At 35.4% G+C, this 20,847-nt stretch overlaps 1 protein-coding gene across 2 annotated transcripts; it reads left to right on the top strand.

Moving 5' to 3' along the window:
• The first annotated feature begins 330 nt into the window (after positions 1-330).
• On the top strand, positions 331-17,296 carry LOC144452007 (carboxypeptidase E-like). 2 transcript variants are annotated; one of them, XM_078142982.1, is made up of 7 exons: positions 331-689; positions 8,419-8,615; positions 9,668-9,832; positions 10,351-10,645; positions 11,240-11,379; positions 12,349-12,475; positions 13,321-17,296. In XM_078142982.1, exons 1-7 carry the CDS (start codon positions 449-451, stop codon positions 13,524-13,526), a joined length of 1,371 nt encoding a protein of 456 aa, XP_077999108.1. In that variant the 5' UTR covers positions 331-448; the 3' UTR covers positions 13,527-17,296. The 2 variants fall into 2 exon arrangements, with proteins under 2 accessions (XP_077999108.1, XP_077999109.1); XM_078142983.1 differs by lacking the exon at positions 331-689 and adding an exon at positions 6,240-6,383.
• Positions 17,297-20,847: the final 3,551 nt, after the last annotated feature.

Below are 20,847 nucleotides of genomic sequence, written 5' to 3'. Positions count from 1 at the left end.
ATACGATAAGGAGTCTGCTTGGGTGTTCGATGTTGTCCCTGCATCCGTGATATGTTATGATGTATTGTTCCATTAAACTGTAGTGCAACACCATATTGATATTCATCACAATAAGTTATCTGCGATGATCCAGTATAAAAATGCAATAAATGCCGTACAGAACGATTTTCATGAGGAGTATCCTTCTGTCTATCCATACATTCTCTCGAGAAGAAACGTTTTACCCTCCGATCACCCTATCATACAATAGTATAGCCCAATTACCTACCTATATACGTCACGAATGTAGCCATTTTTATCTAATTTATTCTTTTCATTGAGGTCTGTCAAAGAAACAGTGAGCGACGTCTTGCACTAGTGCCCGTTCAGTTATTTCACATTCTCAACTAGTAATTATTGGCGTATTTCCCACTTGTAACTGTATATATCGTAGAGAAAAGACTAAGTGATGAAAGTTATCATTTTGTTGGCGGTCTTTCTGCCAATTTTTGCCGATGATTCGTCTTCGGAATTTCCGGGTAACGAGTATGTTTGGCAACACCACGATCACAAGGAATTGAAGAAAGTACTCGACGATACAGCAAAGAAATGTCCAGAAATAACACGAATTTACAGCCCTGGTAAAAGTTTCCGGGGTGAAGAGTTGTGGACGATGGAAATCACTGACCACCCAGGACAACATGACCTAGGTGAGAATTTAAAACAACTGTCGAGTGAGTTGCATGTAACCCTAACGGATGTGAAATGATTCGTCATATCATTCCGATAATATCATCATAAATAATCACGAATATGGCAGACATTTAAGTCATTGCTTCCTTCAAAATGGCTGTTTGAAAATGGGAAACAATGTTTCTCGTAATACAGTTAGAGAGGACCGTTTGTAGTGTAAGCTTACACACGAACTGTAGAGTTTACCATTGCGGTACGATTGCAGTACTGTGATTTTGCATTTGTAATGACTATTTTATTGTTATATGGATACCAACAATAGGAGAGGAATGGGGTGAAATTAACATGTCGGGACACTTTGAAAAATGTTGTGATTATGATTGTGGGAGGGGGGGTGGCTAATATATAACAAATGTCTCTGTAAAGTTGTTTAAATGAAAAAAATTAAATCATAGAAGACAATTTTATCTAATGAATGGGAAAATTCACCATGATATTTGACATACTACTGGACTGATGAGGGCGGTACGAGATCAATAGTTCAATGTAGGATTAAAAAAAAAAATTCTTTTAGCTTTACCTCAGATCCCCCCCCCCCTCTCAATTAATTTGCCAAAATTGAAAATTGTTTCAGACAGCACAATGTAGTGAAAAAATATCAAAGTTTACAATATATTGCTGCAATTCTAACAACTATTTCACAACGTAATCTTCCCAGTCACTCAAAATACTGCAAACTTGATAAAAAACAACCATTTAGTTGGTTATCTGGTCAATGAAATACTGTATACTTGATAAAATATTGCCTACCTTTCCCTATTGTAACGTTGAAGCGCTGACAGATAAATATGTCACACTTGTATTTAATCAGAGGTAAAGAGGGACTGTGGCAATACATCAAATCTTACGAGAACTGTTCATGGACTCTGGGTTTATACTTAGTAATGAAAATTTCTACTCACAGAGACAAAAATTTCTTGGAAGCATCAAGTCTTGTTTGTGAATGAAAAAAAAAATGATGAAAAAACATATCCAGAAGAAAACAATGGTAAATTGTTGTTGATGGTATTATAAAGTGTTGTTATGTTGATAAATATATAACTTGTTATAAATATAGATATGTTAATTCAGATAAAAAAAAGCATTAATGTTAATTAACAAAAAATATTACAGTAGATATGCAAATAAAGTACCAGATATGCAAATAAAGCACCAGACATGCAAATAAAGCACCAACTGACAAGACTTAACTGAATGTCATCTGTCGAAAAGGTCATATTCAGTTGTCTCTATATTTTATCAAATATGCACACAACACAAGTGTAAAACATGGATTAGAAAGGTGATTCAGTCCGAGTTTCTTGCATTGGTGATAATTAGTGGAGTCAGTAAGAAGTATATAGACGCAGACTTTTGTTCAAGCCCAACAGGCTGTGATTTTTCTAATTGTACAGAGGCCATCAGTTTGTTTTATTATTTCATCAGGTTAAAGATATACAAGGTCATTCAGGTCATGAGAAAGATAGAATTTTGTACAGCTGCCCTAAAAGTGTGATGTGTGTGTTCACTGTGTGGGTGTATGTGTGTGTGTTTGCACAGGTACATAATGTAGGTGTTATTGCCATATATGGTACTAACTTGGTTGGGATAACTATAAATATAGCTAGGGAATTTTTCATGGCAGAAGAACTTATATTATTATATTTGTATTATTTGGTCAAAAACATGAAACTACAAAACCGCTGTGCGGGATTGTGCTAATAATGTCTTAATAAGATATACTTGACAGTCAATTTGTCAAATATCTTGTGAAATCACTAGGCAGTGTGGTCTGGGATTTGGTGTCTGTGGATATCCTGTGTGTATATCAATCAGTCCATCAATCAATCAATCAATCATAATTTATAATAATATTAATATTAATTTCCTAAAAATGCTTTCCATGTAAAGTTGCATCTCAAAGCACTGAACATAACATTTTATTAAGATCATAAAAAACATCCTTACCTAAAAATCATAAAAATGTTCAGTAGTCACCACATTGAACATAAAAACTGTCAAGGGCCAAGGCAGATTGATACAGCACATGTGTATGTGGTTTGATGCAGATAAGACTGTCTGACCCCCTTTGAAAAAAAAGACAATTATTGGGTCTTTAAAGAGAAAATGAGGCGAATCAAAGTCACCACAAGCAGTGAAAAATATAAGGGTGTTTTGCAATTGACACATCGCAATCAATCATGTCATGAAGACCAATGCAACTACAACTTTGCTGTGTTACAGAGCAATTCGTACTGGTCTATTAAATTTGACGTGGTATCTAGAACACAAAGGTCAAGCCTAACATATCGTCTGCATTCTTAGAATGACTTTCTAACAGATGTGCGATGAAATATCCAATCAAAGACCCATAATTCAAATTTCTCCTATCATCCTATCAGTTAGGCCATAAGGATGAGACAGGAGAATTCATTTCTCCAGGACTAAGATTTTCCGTTCAGAGGACTATTTTTGGTACGGTCTAAGTGTCAGTCATAATCCAGCACGGCCGATGAAATAGCACTCCATAGAGTAATGTTTCCAATCTCTTGGAGAAGCATATGTTCCACTGTTTTCCTATGTTGCTATCAATCACAATCACAAATATATTATGCGGTCATCACTCATGCTAATATTAGCAGCATGTATTGTATGTAATGACTTAGAACTTGTGCCATCATCAAGGTAATAGACTGTACATTCAGGCCATACTACTGACTTGCTCAAGTCTCCGGCTTTTTTGATTCTTTATTTGAATAAAAAAAAGTTTTTACAGTTGTAACACAACTGTGTGAAGTGATAACCTGAATGAGTAATTGTGAAACAGTAGGGTGAGTGTATATAGTCCTGGGAGACTTGTAACTTGGGAATTTCTTTTTTAAATTCCTCTACAAAACTAAGAGTGAATGACAAACTCAGCACATTCCAAGATTATGAGACTAAAAAGCAAAAAAAAAGAAATCCCTCAAGAGACTGGTGCCAGGCTAATGCCGGCCATTGTGTACAATTGCAAGTTAAGCCTGTCTGCTAGCTGGAAGTTGAGCTCTGATTCTGTTACACCTATTCACTATTGCAAGTACTGAGTGCAAGTAATGGTTATATCGTGCTGAGTTCACTTGCTATCAGTTTTAATGAACTGGTATTGTAATGCCTTCCCAGTTGAGTGTAAGACATGAATGACATGTTGCTGCCTAGTAGGTCTAACAAATTTTATTTTTGCCATGAAGGAAAAAAACACTTATTGTAGATTTTAATCCTCGGAGTCTTAATTATCTGTCGGTTTGTCACTGTTGTCACAGCATGGTGGTGAATTAAACTCTCATAATGGCAGCGTTTATGGAGAGATTAACCAAGTTGTGATTAGACATTTTGTGCATGAAGAACAAGTATCATCAACAATTCCACAGCAGGCTTACATACAGACAAAAACATATTCGCGACAATTTCGTTTCTTGTTACTCTAGCTACGAGGATATATTTTCAAAAGGGAATGATTGAATACAAGTACATTTAGTAAACTTTAGAATAACATGCTATGATCTGAATAATCTCACATTTGTCCATTGCCATGGCAACGATGTTAAGCAAGCGTGACACGACTAGATACTTATCGATACTTATATCTAAAAATTAACACGACGTAGAGATAGCTTTAGAAAGACACGTTAACAAAAAGTCATTATTCGCAATATTAACTCTAATGTACCAGCTGTATGTAATTCAGTTAATGCATTTCCCAAAAGATTTCTATGTAAGTACATTTGACATAAAGTATGATATGCTGTTTCCATGGCAACGGCTTACATCATTAGAGCTCTATCTCCTGTAATCGTGAATCGTGATCAATATTATTTTTGTGTGAATCACTTTATGGTTTGTCATTAGCTGTATTGATGGTATTATTATGTATAATATATATATTCAAATGGAAATTCATCTGTGTTGGTAAACCATAGTATTCAATTTGAACTTTTGTTCCAAACACAACTAGAAAATTTACCTGAAATTTTCGACTGTACACTTCAGTCTTTGTCAACAGATTGACCCACTATTCAGCACACGTGACCTTACAGGACACGTGAGCCTAATAAGGGGTCAAAGGTGCCTGGAAGTTTGTAATACAGACAGACAACTGTACCCTACTTCAGAGACTCCTCCAAAGTTTTATGGGCTACCTAAAGTTCATAAACTGAATATTCCTCTTCGTCCCATTGTCAGCAGTGTAGGATCCATAACGTACAACTGTGCTAAATTTCTGGCTGGTATTCTATCTCCACTGGTTGGCAAGTCTAAACATCACGTCGTCAACTCCCAACAATTTGCAGATGCTATCAAGAAGGAAAGGGTTGAACCTGATGAGGAGTTACGTTCTTATGATGTAACTGCTTTGTTCACCTCAGTACCTATTGACAAAGCATTGGATGTGATATTACATAGACTACAGGAGGACACCACCCTTAACCAGCGAACCAGTTTATCACCCAGCCAAGTGGTTAAACTACTCAGTGTTTGTCTGAAGTGCACTTATTTTGTTTATGATTGTGTGTTCTTCCAACAAATTCATGGTGCAGCTATGGGGTCACCTGTTTCCCCCATAGTATGCAATCTGTACATGGAGCAATTAGAACTCCGCGCCATAGAAACAGCCCCCCATCCTCCATTATGGTGGTACAGATACGTGGACGACACGCACACAAAACTTAAAAAGTGTCACTCTCAGGAATTCACTGACCATCTTAACAGTCTTGACCCAGACATCAAGTTTACCACCGAGGAAGAACAGGATAGGTCTCTGGCTTTCCTAGATACGACCACAGTTATTCAGGATGATGGCTCTTTAAAAACTAAAATCTACCGCAAACCCACCCATACAGACCAGTACCTCAATTTTTACTCTAACCACCCTTTACAGCACAAACTAGGTGTGATCCGGACGCTTCATCACAGAGCAGATACGGTGATTACCTACAACTCAGATCGTGAAGAAGAAAAGACTCACATCAACCAGGCACTGTATAGGTGTGGATACCCAAAGTGGGCAGTAGATAAAGCCACAGTCATCCAGCCTCAAAAGTCAAAGACCATCCGTAAGAAGGAACAACCAAGTAAGGGTTTAGTGGTCCTACCTTACATCAAGGACACTTCAGAGGCACTAAAAAGAATCTTTACTGCTTACGGTATAAACACCTGCATCAAGCCCACTAAAACCTTGCGGCAATTATTGGTGTCTCCAAAGGACAAGACTAAAAAGGAACATGTATGTGGAGTAGTGTACCAAATTCCTTGCCAGGGCCAGACCAACACAGGCCAATGCAAAGATTCATATATAGGGGAAACTGAGAGATCACTCAAGACCAGATTTTTGGAACACAGAAGACCTAGTTCCAGCACATCAGAGGTCTCCCAACACATCCACATTGAATCACCCGGTCACTCGGTTAACATAAACGAAGTGAAGATACTGGACACTGAAACCAGATATTTTGAACGGGGAGTGAAAGAAGCTATTTACATCCGAGCACTCAAACCATCACTAAACAGAGACGGGGGACGATACAAACTTCCAGGCACCTTTGACCCCTTATTAGGCTCACGTGTCCTGTAAGGTCACGTGTGCTGAATAGTGGGTCAATCTGTTGACAAAGACTGAAGTGTACAGTCGAAAATTTCAGGTAAATTTTCTAGTTGTGTTTGGAACAAAAGTTCAAATTGAATACTATAATATATATAAGATGATAGCTTCAGATTTTTTATTGATTCAAATGACAGGATTTTGAAAAAAAAAATTCAATTTTATAGCAATTTTTCTGTAAATTTACCACATTTTAGACTTCTTTATAAGAAATAATTATAAAATTTCATGAAAGGATTACGTCAAGGGGAAAAATGACCAATTTGCAGACAACATATTGTACAAATGTGGAGTCTTAAATCGTGGCAGACTACATGTACTGGTAACTAGGACAACTAAAAAACTAAAAAGTTAAGGACATTTTTCTTTATAAAACTAAAAATAAATAACAAACTCAAAACATTTGAAGAATATGAACTTAACAAAAAAATCTCCCAAGGACTGGCGCCAGTCTTGAATCCAATATATGCAATTCACGATTTTAAAATTTGATATTACAAACTGTTAAATCAAGCAAGTATACTAATATATGCCTTCCATACATAAATATGAAGGGAACTACGTGTATATATGAATAGTGAAATTATGTGAGAATTTTTATAGAAATAATTTCAATAGTAAATTGTTGTATTTGTATTTCCATATTGATGGTACATACGTCAATGTTTTCATGTAGAGGCTTGCTTGCAGTACAACGTGTGCGGAAGTAGTCAAGTACGTACTTGTTATATCAGGCCTTCTATTGTGTGCAATGTGTATTGAAATGTCAGGTGTAAAGTTTTACATACCGGTAATATAAAGTGTTGGACTCATTAATTTTAAATTTCAAAAGTGGAAAAAAACGTGTAAATTTCAAGGGTTATTTAAAAAAACACATTCACAAAAATTGTTCGGGATTGGCTTTTATGTAAATGTCAGGTGTATACTTGCTATCAAGTGAAGTATTACATACCGGTAATACAAAGTGTTATACTCATGAATTTTAAATTTTAAAACTGGAGAAAAAAAGAATAAATTTCAAGCACTATTTAAAAAACACGTTCGCAAAAATTGTTCTGAATTGTTTTTTATGGAAAAGTGAAGTGTGTATTTGCCAAGGAAATAATTGCTAATAACAGCCCAAGGGGTAAAATACGATGTCGACTAGTGCCCAAATAAGGCAAGGCAATAAGTGTTTTATAACACATCACATTCTCAGGGACATATTCTTTCCATAGTCAAAGCTAATAGGAGTAAGATTCTACAAGAATAGTGCCTGCTGCTCTATGCAAATTTAGTTACTGTGGGTCACTATATTCCTTACCACATGACATGATCTAAGCCAATCAGTGAAGACTATATGAAAATGATATTTCCTTGACACAATCTAAGCCAATCAATGAAGACTATATGGAAATGATATTTCCTTACCACATGACATGATCTAAGCCAATCAATGAAGGCTTTATGAAAATGATATTTCCTTGACACAATCTAAGCCAATCAATGAAGACTATATGGAAATGATATTTCCTTACCACATGACATGATCTAAGCCAATCAGTGAAGACTATATGAAAATGATATTTCCTTGACACAATCTAAGCCAATCAATGAAGACTATATGGAAATGATATTTCCTTACCACATGACATGATCTAAGCCAATCAGTGAAGACTATATGAAAATGATATTTCCTTACCACATGGCACGATCTAAGCCAATCAATGAAGGATGTATGAAAGTGATATTTCCTTACCACATGACATGATCTAAGCCAATCAGTGAAGGCTTTATGAAAATTGTATGTTATAATCCTACCTAATAGCCATATCTCCTTAAAAAATTACTTGTGATTCGTCAGTTAAGACCTTTGTCAGATTAGGATTAAAATTTGGGTGTGATGAACAGTTGACGGACATAGTTATAAAAAAGAACCTGGGATTGAATTATGCACCTTTAAAATGACATAGAAGGTAACTCAAAGTCTCAAATTGCTTTTCAGATTGCATTTCATTCTTTGATTTAAATCATCAAGTGAATATGAAATTATTACATACTATAAAATATAATATATGAAATATTTCTTTCCGCAGGTGAACCCGAATTTAAATATGTTGGTAATATGCATGGTAACGAAGTTGTGGGTCGTGAAATGTTACTTGTTTTAATACCGTACCTATGTGAAGAGTGGCTAGCTGGCAATGATGCTGTAACATGGTTGATTGAAAATACCAGGATACATATTATGCCTACTATGAACCCAGATGGATATGCTATAGCTAGAAAACAGGTATGTATGGAGAATTATTTGTAAAGATTGGAGAGGTCTCGTAGGCAGAGCCCCCAGTGGCGATAGTCTGGGTAACCGAGACTATACTATTTATTGATAACTTTTATCAAGATACTTGTGACAAATCATCTTGCTGTAGGCAGATTTTTGAAGAGTTGTTTGTGATTTCTTGATTTAATTTTCAGAGTTTGAAGTATTGTTACTGTTTTAACAGTAACTTTGTTGTTAGTGTTTTTGTTGTTGTCTTTACTGTACTATACCCATTGAAGATATAGTTGTGTAATAAAGTTATTTGCTATTACTGGCAACCTAAAAACAGCTTCCATAGCTGGTTTTGTGAATAAATAAATGAATAAATAGTAGTAGTTGTGCTAAAGCTAGAAAAAATATATGTATCACATCACACACTGTTCAGGACATACTATGTCCTACTATGTCCTGAACAGTATGTCTTCTCACAAATGACAAAATTTGTTGTAGTGGGTCAAAGTGGTATTAGCCACTAATTAGAAAGCAATAGTGAAACACCAAATTTGAGTGGGTCACAAGAAATCGCTGTGTGTCAGTTGCCTGTCAAATTGACACAGAGGACACATTATGAATGTTTCTGTTACATTATTACTTCCACAGATATACACAAACTGATACAACGGGTAACACTGAAGTAAAGCATTTTCTGTATGTGTAACACTCTTTATAGCATTCTACTTTGGTTTATTTACAAGCCTAGCATGTGGCTTTTCTAATGTGGTCAATTAGCAAATGAAACAGTATACTTTTACACTTGATATGGCTGTTATAAATGATTATGGTACATACAGAAAATGCCTTACTTTGGTGTTGTGGGTTGTAAAAGCATTGCCTGAACCTACATCGAAGGCACACGCTATTGTGTTTTGTATCAGTTGTATTGTTGTTTTCACCTAATTTTGTCTTTTGCCTGAACTCTCCCCTTGTTTAACAATCCATTTTTTCATGAGTTGTATGTTGGATTAAGTGCTTACTATAAAGAAAACGCTAACTGTTGTGTTGGATTGTGTGTTTTTTTTCAGTTTGAAGATGAGGGCAGTAATGAATGGATCACAGGTCGTGCTAATTACAATGATGTTGATATCAATCGTGATTTCCCTGATCTGGATAAACTGATCTTTAACTTTTCACGTCGACATGGACAAAATAATCACGTTCATATGGCTCTGAGTCAAATAGGTCACAAGGTACATTGTATAATTCGTCATATTATTTCAGTTAGTGAATTCCATTCATTAATACTAGAGTTCAATCAATGACTTTTAACCGTTCATACTAGAGTTCAATCAGTGACTTTCAACTGTTAATACTAGAGTCCAGTCAATGACTTTCAACTTTTAATACTAGAGTCCAATCAATGACATTCAACATTTAATACTAGACAAATAGTATTGCTGAAAATTCTCGTAATTTAAAAACACTGTTACTTTTCACACATCATTGTTATAAAGGAATATACTGCATGGCTATGCTTGGACACAAGTGTCAAATATTCATGCCTTTGCCACTGAGCACAATCTTCTCTGGATATTAGATTGTCACGTAGGTCACACATATCTATGTAATAGTGCTATTCTTAGTATCAAGTAATGGGATAGACAGTGAAATATTATCACTTTGAAACAGAAATCAGAAACAAGTGTAACATTGAAGTAAAGGTTATTTGAATGACATTTTTAAAACTTTAATCGTTTTCTGTCTGTAGCTGCAACCAGAAACTGTAGTCATCATGAAATGGTTGATGGAATATCCATTTGTGTTGTCATCTAATCTACATGGAGGTGATTTGGTGGCTAATTATCCGTACGATTCCAGCATGGATGGCAAAACTCATTACCAAAAGTGCCCTGATGATGCGATATTCCAGGAATTAGCCAAGGCATACTCTGAGGTTCATGGCGAGATGTCGGATCCTGACCGTGCTTCTTGTGATAATTCTGAACAAGATGTATTTGAAGATGGAATTACTAACGGAGCTGATTGGTATCCGGTCCCTGGAGGTACGGATAAATAGTAGTCTTGCAATATAAATGATTTGGTGTGCTTGTGCTGGTATCAGTGAGTGAGAATGATTAATTTCACAATTTATATTTCCATCACCCACCCATCATATTGCAATAATCGTATGCCCAATGGGTGAGAGGTGCTACTCAAAAATCAATTTGATAGGTCTAGAATGGTACGTGGGTCACTGGTCAATATCCAGTGTGTGTGTGTGTGTGTGTGTGTGTGTGTGTGTGTGTGTGTGTGTGTGTGTGTGTGTGTGTGTGTGTGTGTGTGTGTGTGTGTGTGTGTGTGTGTGTGTGTGTGTGTGTGTGTGTGTGTGTGTGTGTGTGCACGTGTGTGCGTGCGTGCATGCATGCGTGTGTCATGCATGTGCGCACACATGTGTGCATGTGTACAAGGGATGAGAGCTAGGTCACTTGTCAATATCTGCTATTTTGACAATAGATGAGGCACTAAATGGTCCAAATCATTTATATGGACCAGGGTAAGGGGTATTGATAGGTGAAAATAAGTTACCAATAACAGTGAATGACATAAACACACTCAGGATGTCAGAAATATAATTAATTATTATATTTTGATTGTAGGTATGCAGGATTATAACTACCTAGCAACAAACTGTTTTGAAATCACTCTGGAACTAGGATGTGTCAAATATCCTCCCGCTTCTGAACTCCACCAATATTGGAATGATAATAAATTATCACTGTTGAATTACATGAGTATGGTAAGTCTGACTTTATCAATTCTAGACACACCCAAAAATTATACAACAGTTCGTGTTGTTTCTACATGACAACAATGTGTTTGCTAGCAGCTAAGGACAGTCAGTTGAGAAAATCTACTGAACTAATGGTATGATAGATGAATGATGTACCAACATGCCCTCAAGGCAACTAGAAAAAATGTCCACGCTGTAAAAATTAAATACTGGAGTATGACCTTTGAACTTGGTCCATTATGAGATTTGCATGACTGATTTGCATAAAGTGATGTTTTAGTAGTAATTTGGAAGATGTTGATTATGTACCAGTCTCTGTCACAATTGTCAAAAATGGTTTGTGGATCACTGTTACTTGTATTATTTTTGTCAATCAGACAAACGATAATACATTCACTGAAAATTGTTTAAATACCACCAATTAGACATATGTACAGACTAATACTGGTGGTCAGTTTTATCCATAAGTAGTCTACTAACAGCTGTAGATTATGATTGTGTTGGGGATGCTGATTTTAGGGTGCGGACCCAATAATCCATTTGATTGGATAAACTTTACAATATTATGTATACATGTATATACAAATATGTTTACCCATCGGTGATTCAGTACTATTCAGGGTGTACAATACTATTCAGGGTGTACAATACTATGTGTAAAGTCATTCCATTTAACAAAGCAGTTGAAAAAAAAAGTTCCATTTGCAGCTGGTGCAGCTAAAGTCAACTCATATATAGCCCTGTCGCTACACAATGGTTGATGGAAATAAAGTAATGACTTCAATAATATCTTTTGTGTGAAATCACAGCTGCTGTATTTTAATATTACATCAAGGGAACATCTTTTACCCATTGTATATAATCCTGAATTTCATATAGGACGCACATGTGTACTAGTCATTGAGCTGCTATGCGGCCGCAAGCTGCGCGAGCTATTTCATTAAGGTAACGACTGAATTACTTTGTGTTTTACAGGCACATGTTGGTATTACTGGTGTTGTATCTGATGAGTCTGGTAATGGTATCAATGATGCCACTATTGCTGTGTCTTTGATTAACAGTGATGGAACACAGTCATACATTGATCATGACATCACTACAGGTAATTTAGGTTATCAATATCACAGTATCACCTTGACTTAGCATAATATCACCTTGACTTAGCACAATATCACCATGGATGAGATATATATCACCTTGACTTAGCACAATATCACCATGGATGAGATAAATATCACCTTGACTTAGCACAATATCACCATGGATGAGATAGATATCACCTTGATTTAGCACAGTATCACAATGGATGAGATAAATATCACCTTGACTTAGCACAATATCACCATGGATGAGATAAATATCACCTTGACTTAGCACAATATCACCATGTATGAGATAAATATCACCTTGACTTAGCACAATATCACCATGGATGAGATAAATATCACCTTGACTTAGCACAATATCACAATGGATGAGATAAATATCACCTTGACTTAGCACACTTTCACAATGGATGAGATAAATATCACCTTGACTTAGCACACTTTCACCATGGATGAGATAAATATCACCTTGACTTAATTAGCATAATATCACCATGGATGAGATGAATATTGCACTTACTCGGCACAATATCACCATAGCTGTGATGAACATGGTATACTTACTTAATTGGCTCAGTGTCAGTTTAGGTACTTACAATTGCAGTAATTTCAGATGTACCCAGGATGTGTTTAGTCAGATGCATTTGAGATTTGCAAAGTGGATACATGTATTGGATGCAATTTATACTAGTATTTTGGTAAAGGTGAAAGGTTAAAGGGTAAGGGTTAGCAGGACCACTGTTACATTTTCCCTGTTTAGTTAACTTGTTAGATAGTACAGTTGTACATTTACTCCACTTTAGTTCACATTTTAACTCCTATTTTTTTCATATTTGTATAGCTGAGGATGGTGACTACTGGAGATTGTTAGTCCCTGGTGAATACAATGTGAAAGTATCAGCTGATGGTTTTACACCAACAGAAGAAGTCTGTGAAGTTCTAGAAGGAGCCACTGCTACGCAATGTGACTTCCAGTTAGGCCAACCAGAGGATGATAATAACCTTAAAAACTGGGTCAAGGAATTACTGATGGAGGAAGACTTTTAAGCACACTGACAGCCACTGATAGAGGCATTATTAGGAGTCGAGGAGGGTATACAACTTATTTACTATCTTAGTTGGAACTACTAGAATATTCTGGACTTAAAATGTTAGAATATTCTGGACGTGACATTCACTTGACTTTGTCAGCGGCTGTAGGTGAATAATGAATAAATTAAAGAACTGACTTGATAGATGCAGTGTGGAAAAGGTTAACATATCTGGATGTTTTTTTACATATCAAATTGAGAGAGACACACACCACGTGATTATAGAGTCATTGACGTTTATGTCATCAGGTTCCCTAATCACGCTTTAATGTGCTCCAATTCTTAGAATCTGTTTTAGATTTCCAAGTATAGATGTATAGCTAGTCATCCAAGATGGCCAATAGACTCAACAACTGAAATCTATTTTGTTAGGATGTGTAGATTTGTTATTTCATGACATGCAATGAGTGAGACTTATTTCTTTAGAAGAAGCAGTCAAAAACTGCTAGCATTTACAAATGATCTGCACATCTTTTTTTATGTATGTACCTCATGTGATTCAGTGCCAATGGCATTTTTTTGAAGTACTCAGATGCATGTCAGTGCCATCAGTAATCTATGTAAAACATTCAACTCAACTCAAGTCACAAAACAACAGCTTCTATGATCGCAGAAAAAATAATACTAAAAGTATCGGTGTTGCAAATTTTTGACATTAACAATTCCAGAATCTATCAAGTCAGTTCTTTTATCGTTGCAAATTAACATAAAGAATATATGTATCAAGGAAGACGAAAATGTTATATTTTTGAGAGAATGTTATTCTTATGTTGTGTACAATTTGTTTACATGTTAGTGTTATGTTAGTTTCACTGCCACGTATGTGTGTATATACCAGAATAGTTGAGACTCCATTTTGATGAAAATGTTGATTATTTTATCGTGTGATTCCGATGTTTTATATGTTAGTGTACTGATATAATTTGTATATGTGTGATTTCTTCTATTTATTAACCTTGAAGTTAAGTTTAAACTACTTATGATAAACCTGTTGCTGATTCCAAGATGTATTGCGTCTCCCATACAACGCTATGTAATGTATATGTACAGGGAGGTTTGTACGCCCTACTTCGGGGATGGTTGTCACCTGACCATACCTGGGTGAACAAGTAAAATCCTTCTCTGTCACTGTTGGCATTAAGTCTTTGTTCTTTGAAATCACTCACAATTAAAGACGCTGTCATTCCTTCCATCATTCACGATGAAAATATTATATCAAATGTCACTAAGACGAAATGAGCCCAAATGTAACAATGTATAAAGTGACATCGTCTCACACAATGTATCTTGGAACCATAACAGAAGAAATGAGATTCTCTTTCAAATTTCTGTGCTCTCCGTGGACAAGATACCTAGAGAGCTGAGACCTTGTAATTTCTGTGTTCTCCATGAACAAGGTCACAACTGAGATTTCTTGTCATTTATGTATTCTCTCTGAACAAAGGAACAGGAGAAACAAGACTTTGTATTATTTGAAATTTCTGTGTTCTCCCATGACAACAGAACTAGAGAACTGAGAGTAGAACAACCTGATAAAAGGGGCACTCAGCTGTCTTGTGATTTATATGCTCTCTCAGAACAAGGTAACAGGAAAGATGAGCTCTTGTGTAATTTCTGTGTTCTCCTTGAAAAGGCTAACCAGAGAGATGAGCTCCCTTGTAATATACATGTTCTCCTTGGTCAGTGTAACTGGAGAGCTGAAACCTTGTGTAATATATCTGTGTTCTCCTTGAAAAGTTAGAGGTAACTGGAAAGCTGAGCCCTCTTGTAATTCCTGTGTTCTCCCTGGACAAGTTAAAGGAGAGATGATCCCCCTATCATGTCAGAGTGTACTAGTCGCTGATAGAATTATATCAAAATATAGTCTTAAATTTAAAACTAATTTCAGTTCCTATTTGTCGACAACCTGATTGTCATTCCTTTCCTAGCTTTAGATCATTGATGTTTTTGAGCATCCTGTGAATTTTTTTTAAAAAAACGTTCTACGGAGAACACAGGAACACATTAGTATGAGATGTATATGTTATCAAATGCCTGAGATTCAATCTCAGGTTCTCACAATAGTGTTATGTTATCAGTGGAGCTTACAAGGATTACATAGGATTATTCTTTTGTTCTGGACCAACTTTTTCTATAGCTTTACCAAACAACTGTTTTAACGTCTCTAAATTTTAATCCAAAGCTGAACTGGGCCTTTAAATACCAGCAGCTGTAAATTACAAACTCAGTTACCATTGACAACAAGTACTGTGATTTTCAATATCAGTACAATAACTTCTTGACTATGCCACTATAAAGACTTTGTTAAAACGTTTCATCAAGAAAAGATTTGTTGTCAAAGTGAACAGACATCATTTACATTACAGTGTACGAAATCCAATTATTACTATTATGCACAAGATGTACAATTTTAAATTATGCATATAACTTATGAATCCTATACCCTACCTCAGTCTGATTAAAATCTGATGTGGTGAATATCGTTTGATTTCTATTACTCTAATTCTTTCATTTAGTGTCAATTCTTTTCGATTTTGTTGTTCCGTGAGTAATCGCCGCCCTCTCACATCTGACCCTGTATAGAAAAAATTCTCATTTTCCGGTCAGATATGGGAAGGTAGTGAAAACTCCCGGAACAACAAAATCGAGAACAAACATCTCTTAAGGAAATAGTGGTAAATAAAGAAATCAAGCCATATTCACCACTTCAGATTTTTAATGAGATTGGCCCTACCTGTCAGATGAATCAGCAGAGATTGTACAGTAGTGAGTATGTCTTATACGGTGGGTAGGTACGGTAGACAAGAATATATATATCTGATCAGTGAATGTTTAAATTACTATTTATCTAATATAATAATAGGTCCATTGTGTCCCATGGTTCTCAGGTTTGTATATTTATTGGTAGAAATATATTATGTATTATCTGAAATATTCTGATTTTAAAAATATTACAAAGATTTTTTTGTTCCAAATTAAAGAAAATCTAACTCTCAATAAATATAGTTGTCATAGCATATTATTAAACATGGAATAGTCGATTGTCCTTCACAAGGTGATTGGACTCGTTTCCATGGTTTCCAACGTAACCTTTAAATGTCGCATAAATTAGACAGTACAATTTTCACTTTCCAACTGTCAACTCAATTTTGTGTTACTCTTGTGTCCCCAAATACATTATCTAATTATCGTCAGAGGTGACCTTTGACCTTGGTGGGACTTCACCATTACAAAGCGTTACCTGGTTTCCGAATAGTGTTGGAAATACGACATGGTCACACTCAGCAGTGTAAAGTTACATTTGGATGTAATCTTAGACACTAATTATTTCCATGATGTAACTTTGAAACCACTACAAATCTAACGTTTATTTTGCAAGAACATCAAAATATCTAGATGTGAAAAGAAAAGTGTTCTTAGACTTAGAGTCCTTCAATATAGCATAGAAATATATAAAAAATTATTTGAGATATAATTCTACACAAGACTTAGTATATAATTCTCACTTTCTAGCATTATATATGATCACCTGCCAAGTTCTGTACACTTCACTCTTGTCCTCAATATCACTTTACATGGTGATAGTGCATAGTCCCAACTGTGGTCTATTCACCACCTGAATGGCCGTTGAGGGCGCCCTTTACACCCGACACGGGTATTTTATGTCACAATATGTGTTGTGTGTCTATTTTATTGTAGAGTGAATAAAGTATGTTATTTTGTGAAAGCACCAATGTTTTCTGTGTCATTTTGCATCAAAAAGTTCTTTTTTATCAAGATTAAATGCCGTCTGCTGTGTAGAAGTATAAAAAATTACTACTATTTAAATCAAGGAAAACTCCATCGTCATGACGTGACAATATCAAGCTTGTAAGTCACATCACTTGCCTGCTCCTCTTCTAAAAAAGGCTCATCAATAATTTCTAAAAAATTCTTCTAAAAAGCAGCTGTGTTTCTCTCAAAGTGAGAAATTTGAAAGATGCTGTTCCCCGATGCTCTGAGCAGTTAATGTTTCTCTGAAAGTGACTTTTGAAAGATGTTGTCCTCGGATGACACTTACCCCACCCCACGGCTCTATCTATAAAAGGATGTGAGAGGGCACACCATCACGGCATACCTTACAGATTATGCCAGGATACTGTCTCTCTAAAAAGCTAATAATTCTAAAGTATGAAATTTGAAACAAGCTGTAAGTGATGAGAGGAAATGACAAAACCCCACAATGTAATTATATACACTTCAAAGGTCAAAGGTCGGGAGATTGAGTTAAATCTCAATTGGCAGAAATCTCTATTAGAATTTAATCAGCTAAGATCTATGCTCACACACTGTGTCATCATATAAACAAACCCTGCAGGGAACTTAACCTTCAATAACTGATATCTTGGACATTAACTACTGGGAAGCAGTGTGACCTTCAAATCCAAAGTATTGGATATCAAGTGTATGTAAGGTCAAGTACTAGTTAAACTTTGGTCAAACTTGATTTTCATCACATAGTTGAGTATTTCAATCATCATGGTTTCTTTAGCTATGGGCATCACTACTTATTTCTCTATTTCTCATGACCTCAACAACCCTACACTCCTTGAATATGACCAAAAATTTACAAATATCACCCTCTATGGCAGATCAGAAAAAATTAGCTCCAATGGCATTGTACACTACTGATGTTGTAATTCAAGCTGTTGCTTTGTAAAGAAGGTATACATGATCTGCCAAGTCATTTTGAAGTTTGAATTTTTTTACCAAAACTCAAAAATAATATCCATAGTAATGACTGTATAATCATTTCATCAACAGTTTCTCATCTATACCCAAAAAACATCATCACCAAATTACAGAAAATTAGCCACGTATGTTTTGAAGTTTTAGCTTTTTGACAAGATATCTTCATGACACTGACTTAATATAAACTTTGACATGTATGATGACTTCTGTATGTTACATGTGATGTTTGGTCACTCTAGAGAGAAAAGTGGCAAAAAAAGTGTATCTCAGTGTATTGTTACTTTACCAGCTTTTTCCACCACAACACGACAGACCCTGCGACACACCAGATTATTTTGAGAGTAACGTACACATCCTGACATTCATATGCATAATAAGGGGTTTCATATTGACAGTGTTGCACTTAACAGACCACGTTACTTGTACCCCCCCCCCCCCCACACACACACACAAACGCATGCATATGGCTTCAGACCAGAGTGGGTTGTAAACGGCAGTGGTATTCACCACCACCATCACGATGATCGGATTCTGCCAGAACTACATGACATGACAATATGAGAATTTAATGCATCTCCAGTCTCACCTTTTCCCCTCATTTCAATGCAGCTGTTGCATTATATTTTTATTCATTTAAAGAAAATTAAAACAAACACATAACAAAAACTTACAAAGGTAGGCCTGTAACCTATATAGCTGTCTGAGGCCACAGCTGCATGTCTGTTTATTAGTCTCTGCATGAGTGGGGATGGTGTATACAGTATCTGAAAGACTGCTTGGTTCAATGCAGCATTGCTTCCAACCAAACAGTTTACTGTGACAATACAAACATTGATATACAACTGCCGACATCACACCCTTGACGAAAGGAAACTGTTACAAACAGGGAAAGTAAACAACTGAATTGGATTAATAGCACTTGGCATCACATTTTGGAAGTACAGAGACTTGTATTACATTCCATCATTTGTTAAGAACAGTTTTATAGCCTAATAGTTCACTTTCACAAAACAAATTTCCAGTTCCCATGGCATTTCATGTGCACTAAAGTGGCCATAAAACTGTTCTTATCAAATGATGAAATGTGATACAAGTCTCTGCTGGTCAAATATACTGTACCAAGTGTTATTAATCCAATCCAGTCGTTTACTTTGCCAGTTTGTAACAGGTTCCGTTGGTCCACAGTCTGATGTCAGCAGTTGTGTGTGTCAACTGTTGTTGGTTTCCTTTTGATTATAAGGTATCTTGGAAATTATGGGTTTATTTTATCAGTAAAAGAGAGTCAACGATGAATTAAGTTGTTATTAAGATGTATAATATTTGATACAATTATCAAATTTATTAAGTACAATCCATATAGAAATTATTGACAAAAGTTTCCTAAAATCTGTAGAAAATTGCAAATGCTAGTGAAAATTAAAATATTTAAATTAAAAAATGAGCAAATAAAAGTGAAAATGAATTTAAAAAATAAAAATCGATTTGCAAATGAATATGAAACAAATAGCACTAAGGGCGTTGTAGCACAACAAGCATACTTTTTTTTACTTTGTTTTATTAGTAGTATCAATGGCAGCTTAATATCTTTTTTGTTTTAAATAATTGTCTTGCAAAAAAAAGGAAGCCCAACTTTCCTGCCACACATATTACATTACATTTGAGTATAGGTTTCAAAATACCCTGGCTATAACTTTGTACCCTGTGTTTTGGATTCCCAAAGTAAAATCACATTTGGGGAGCATCACCCCTGGAAATACAGGTATTTTCATAAATGTTGGGTTCTGGAGAGTCATTTCATGATTTCACATCACATAAATGTAAAATTTAAAGTAAATTTCATTTGATTACCAAGAAATAACCAATTGAAATCAGTCGCCACATCAAGGTATTATACACGTACATCTTTCATCATTTCAGTTTTCAAGACAACAGATAAGTATTCACTGTTATGCATATACATTGCACTTTCAAGGTTATTCCCCCTACTTTTTGTTCTAGCATTGGTACACTGTTACTTCACGGGGCTAAGCACACACGAATATATATTAGATGAACAATGAATATTCATGATCACTGAAAGTAATAAGTGCTTAGGACTCATGAATATTCATTGTTCAGTTAATACATCTCCCCATTATTAAACAAATCTCTATGGCAACGTAAAGTGGCACAAGCTGAGTTTATAAGTTTTTTACTCAAGTGAAAATACTTCAATAAAACCACATTCCAGTATAATGTTAATGTCCATGCATGTCTTCTATAACATTACAATTGTCTTCTGGCATTGTTAGAACAGTTAATTGCATAGGATGGATTTCCTGAACATTTTTTGATACGTATGATAAATTACATCATTGGATCATTTATATGTTATATCTTAATACCAGATTTGAGTTCAGTTAATTGCAAGTGATAGTCATGTATGCTTCAGTAAGTAGAATATTAGTGACTTTTAAATACACAGCATAAATCTCTCCCCAAAACGTATAAACTCAGCTTGTGTCCCTTAACAATTTGTATCCCTTTAAGTTTTAAGCTCGTCAAAC

The sequence above is a fragment of the Glandiceps talaboti genome, chromosome 22 (genome assembly GCF_964340395.1).
Source record: "Glandiceps talaboti chromosome 22, keGlaTala1.1, whole genome shotgun sequence".
Lineage (NCBI taxonomy): Eukaryota > Metazoa > Hemichordata > Enteropneusta > Spengelidae > Glandiceps > Glandiceps talaboti.
This window is presented reverse-complemented; position numbering and strand designations above follow the sequence as displayed.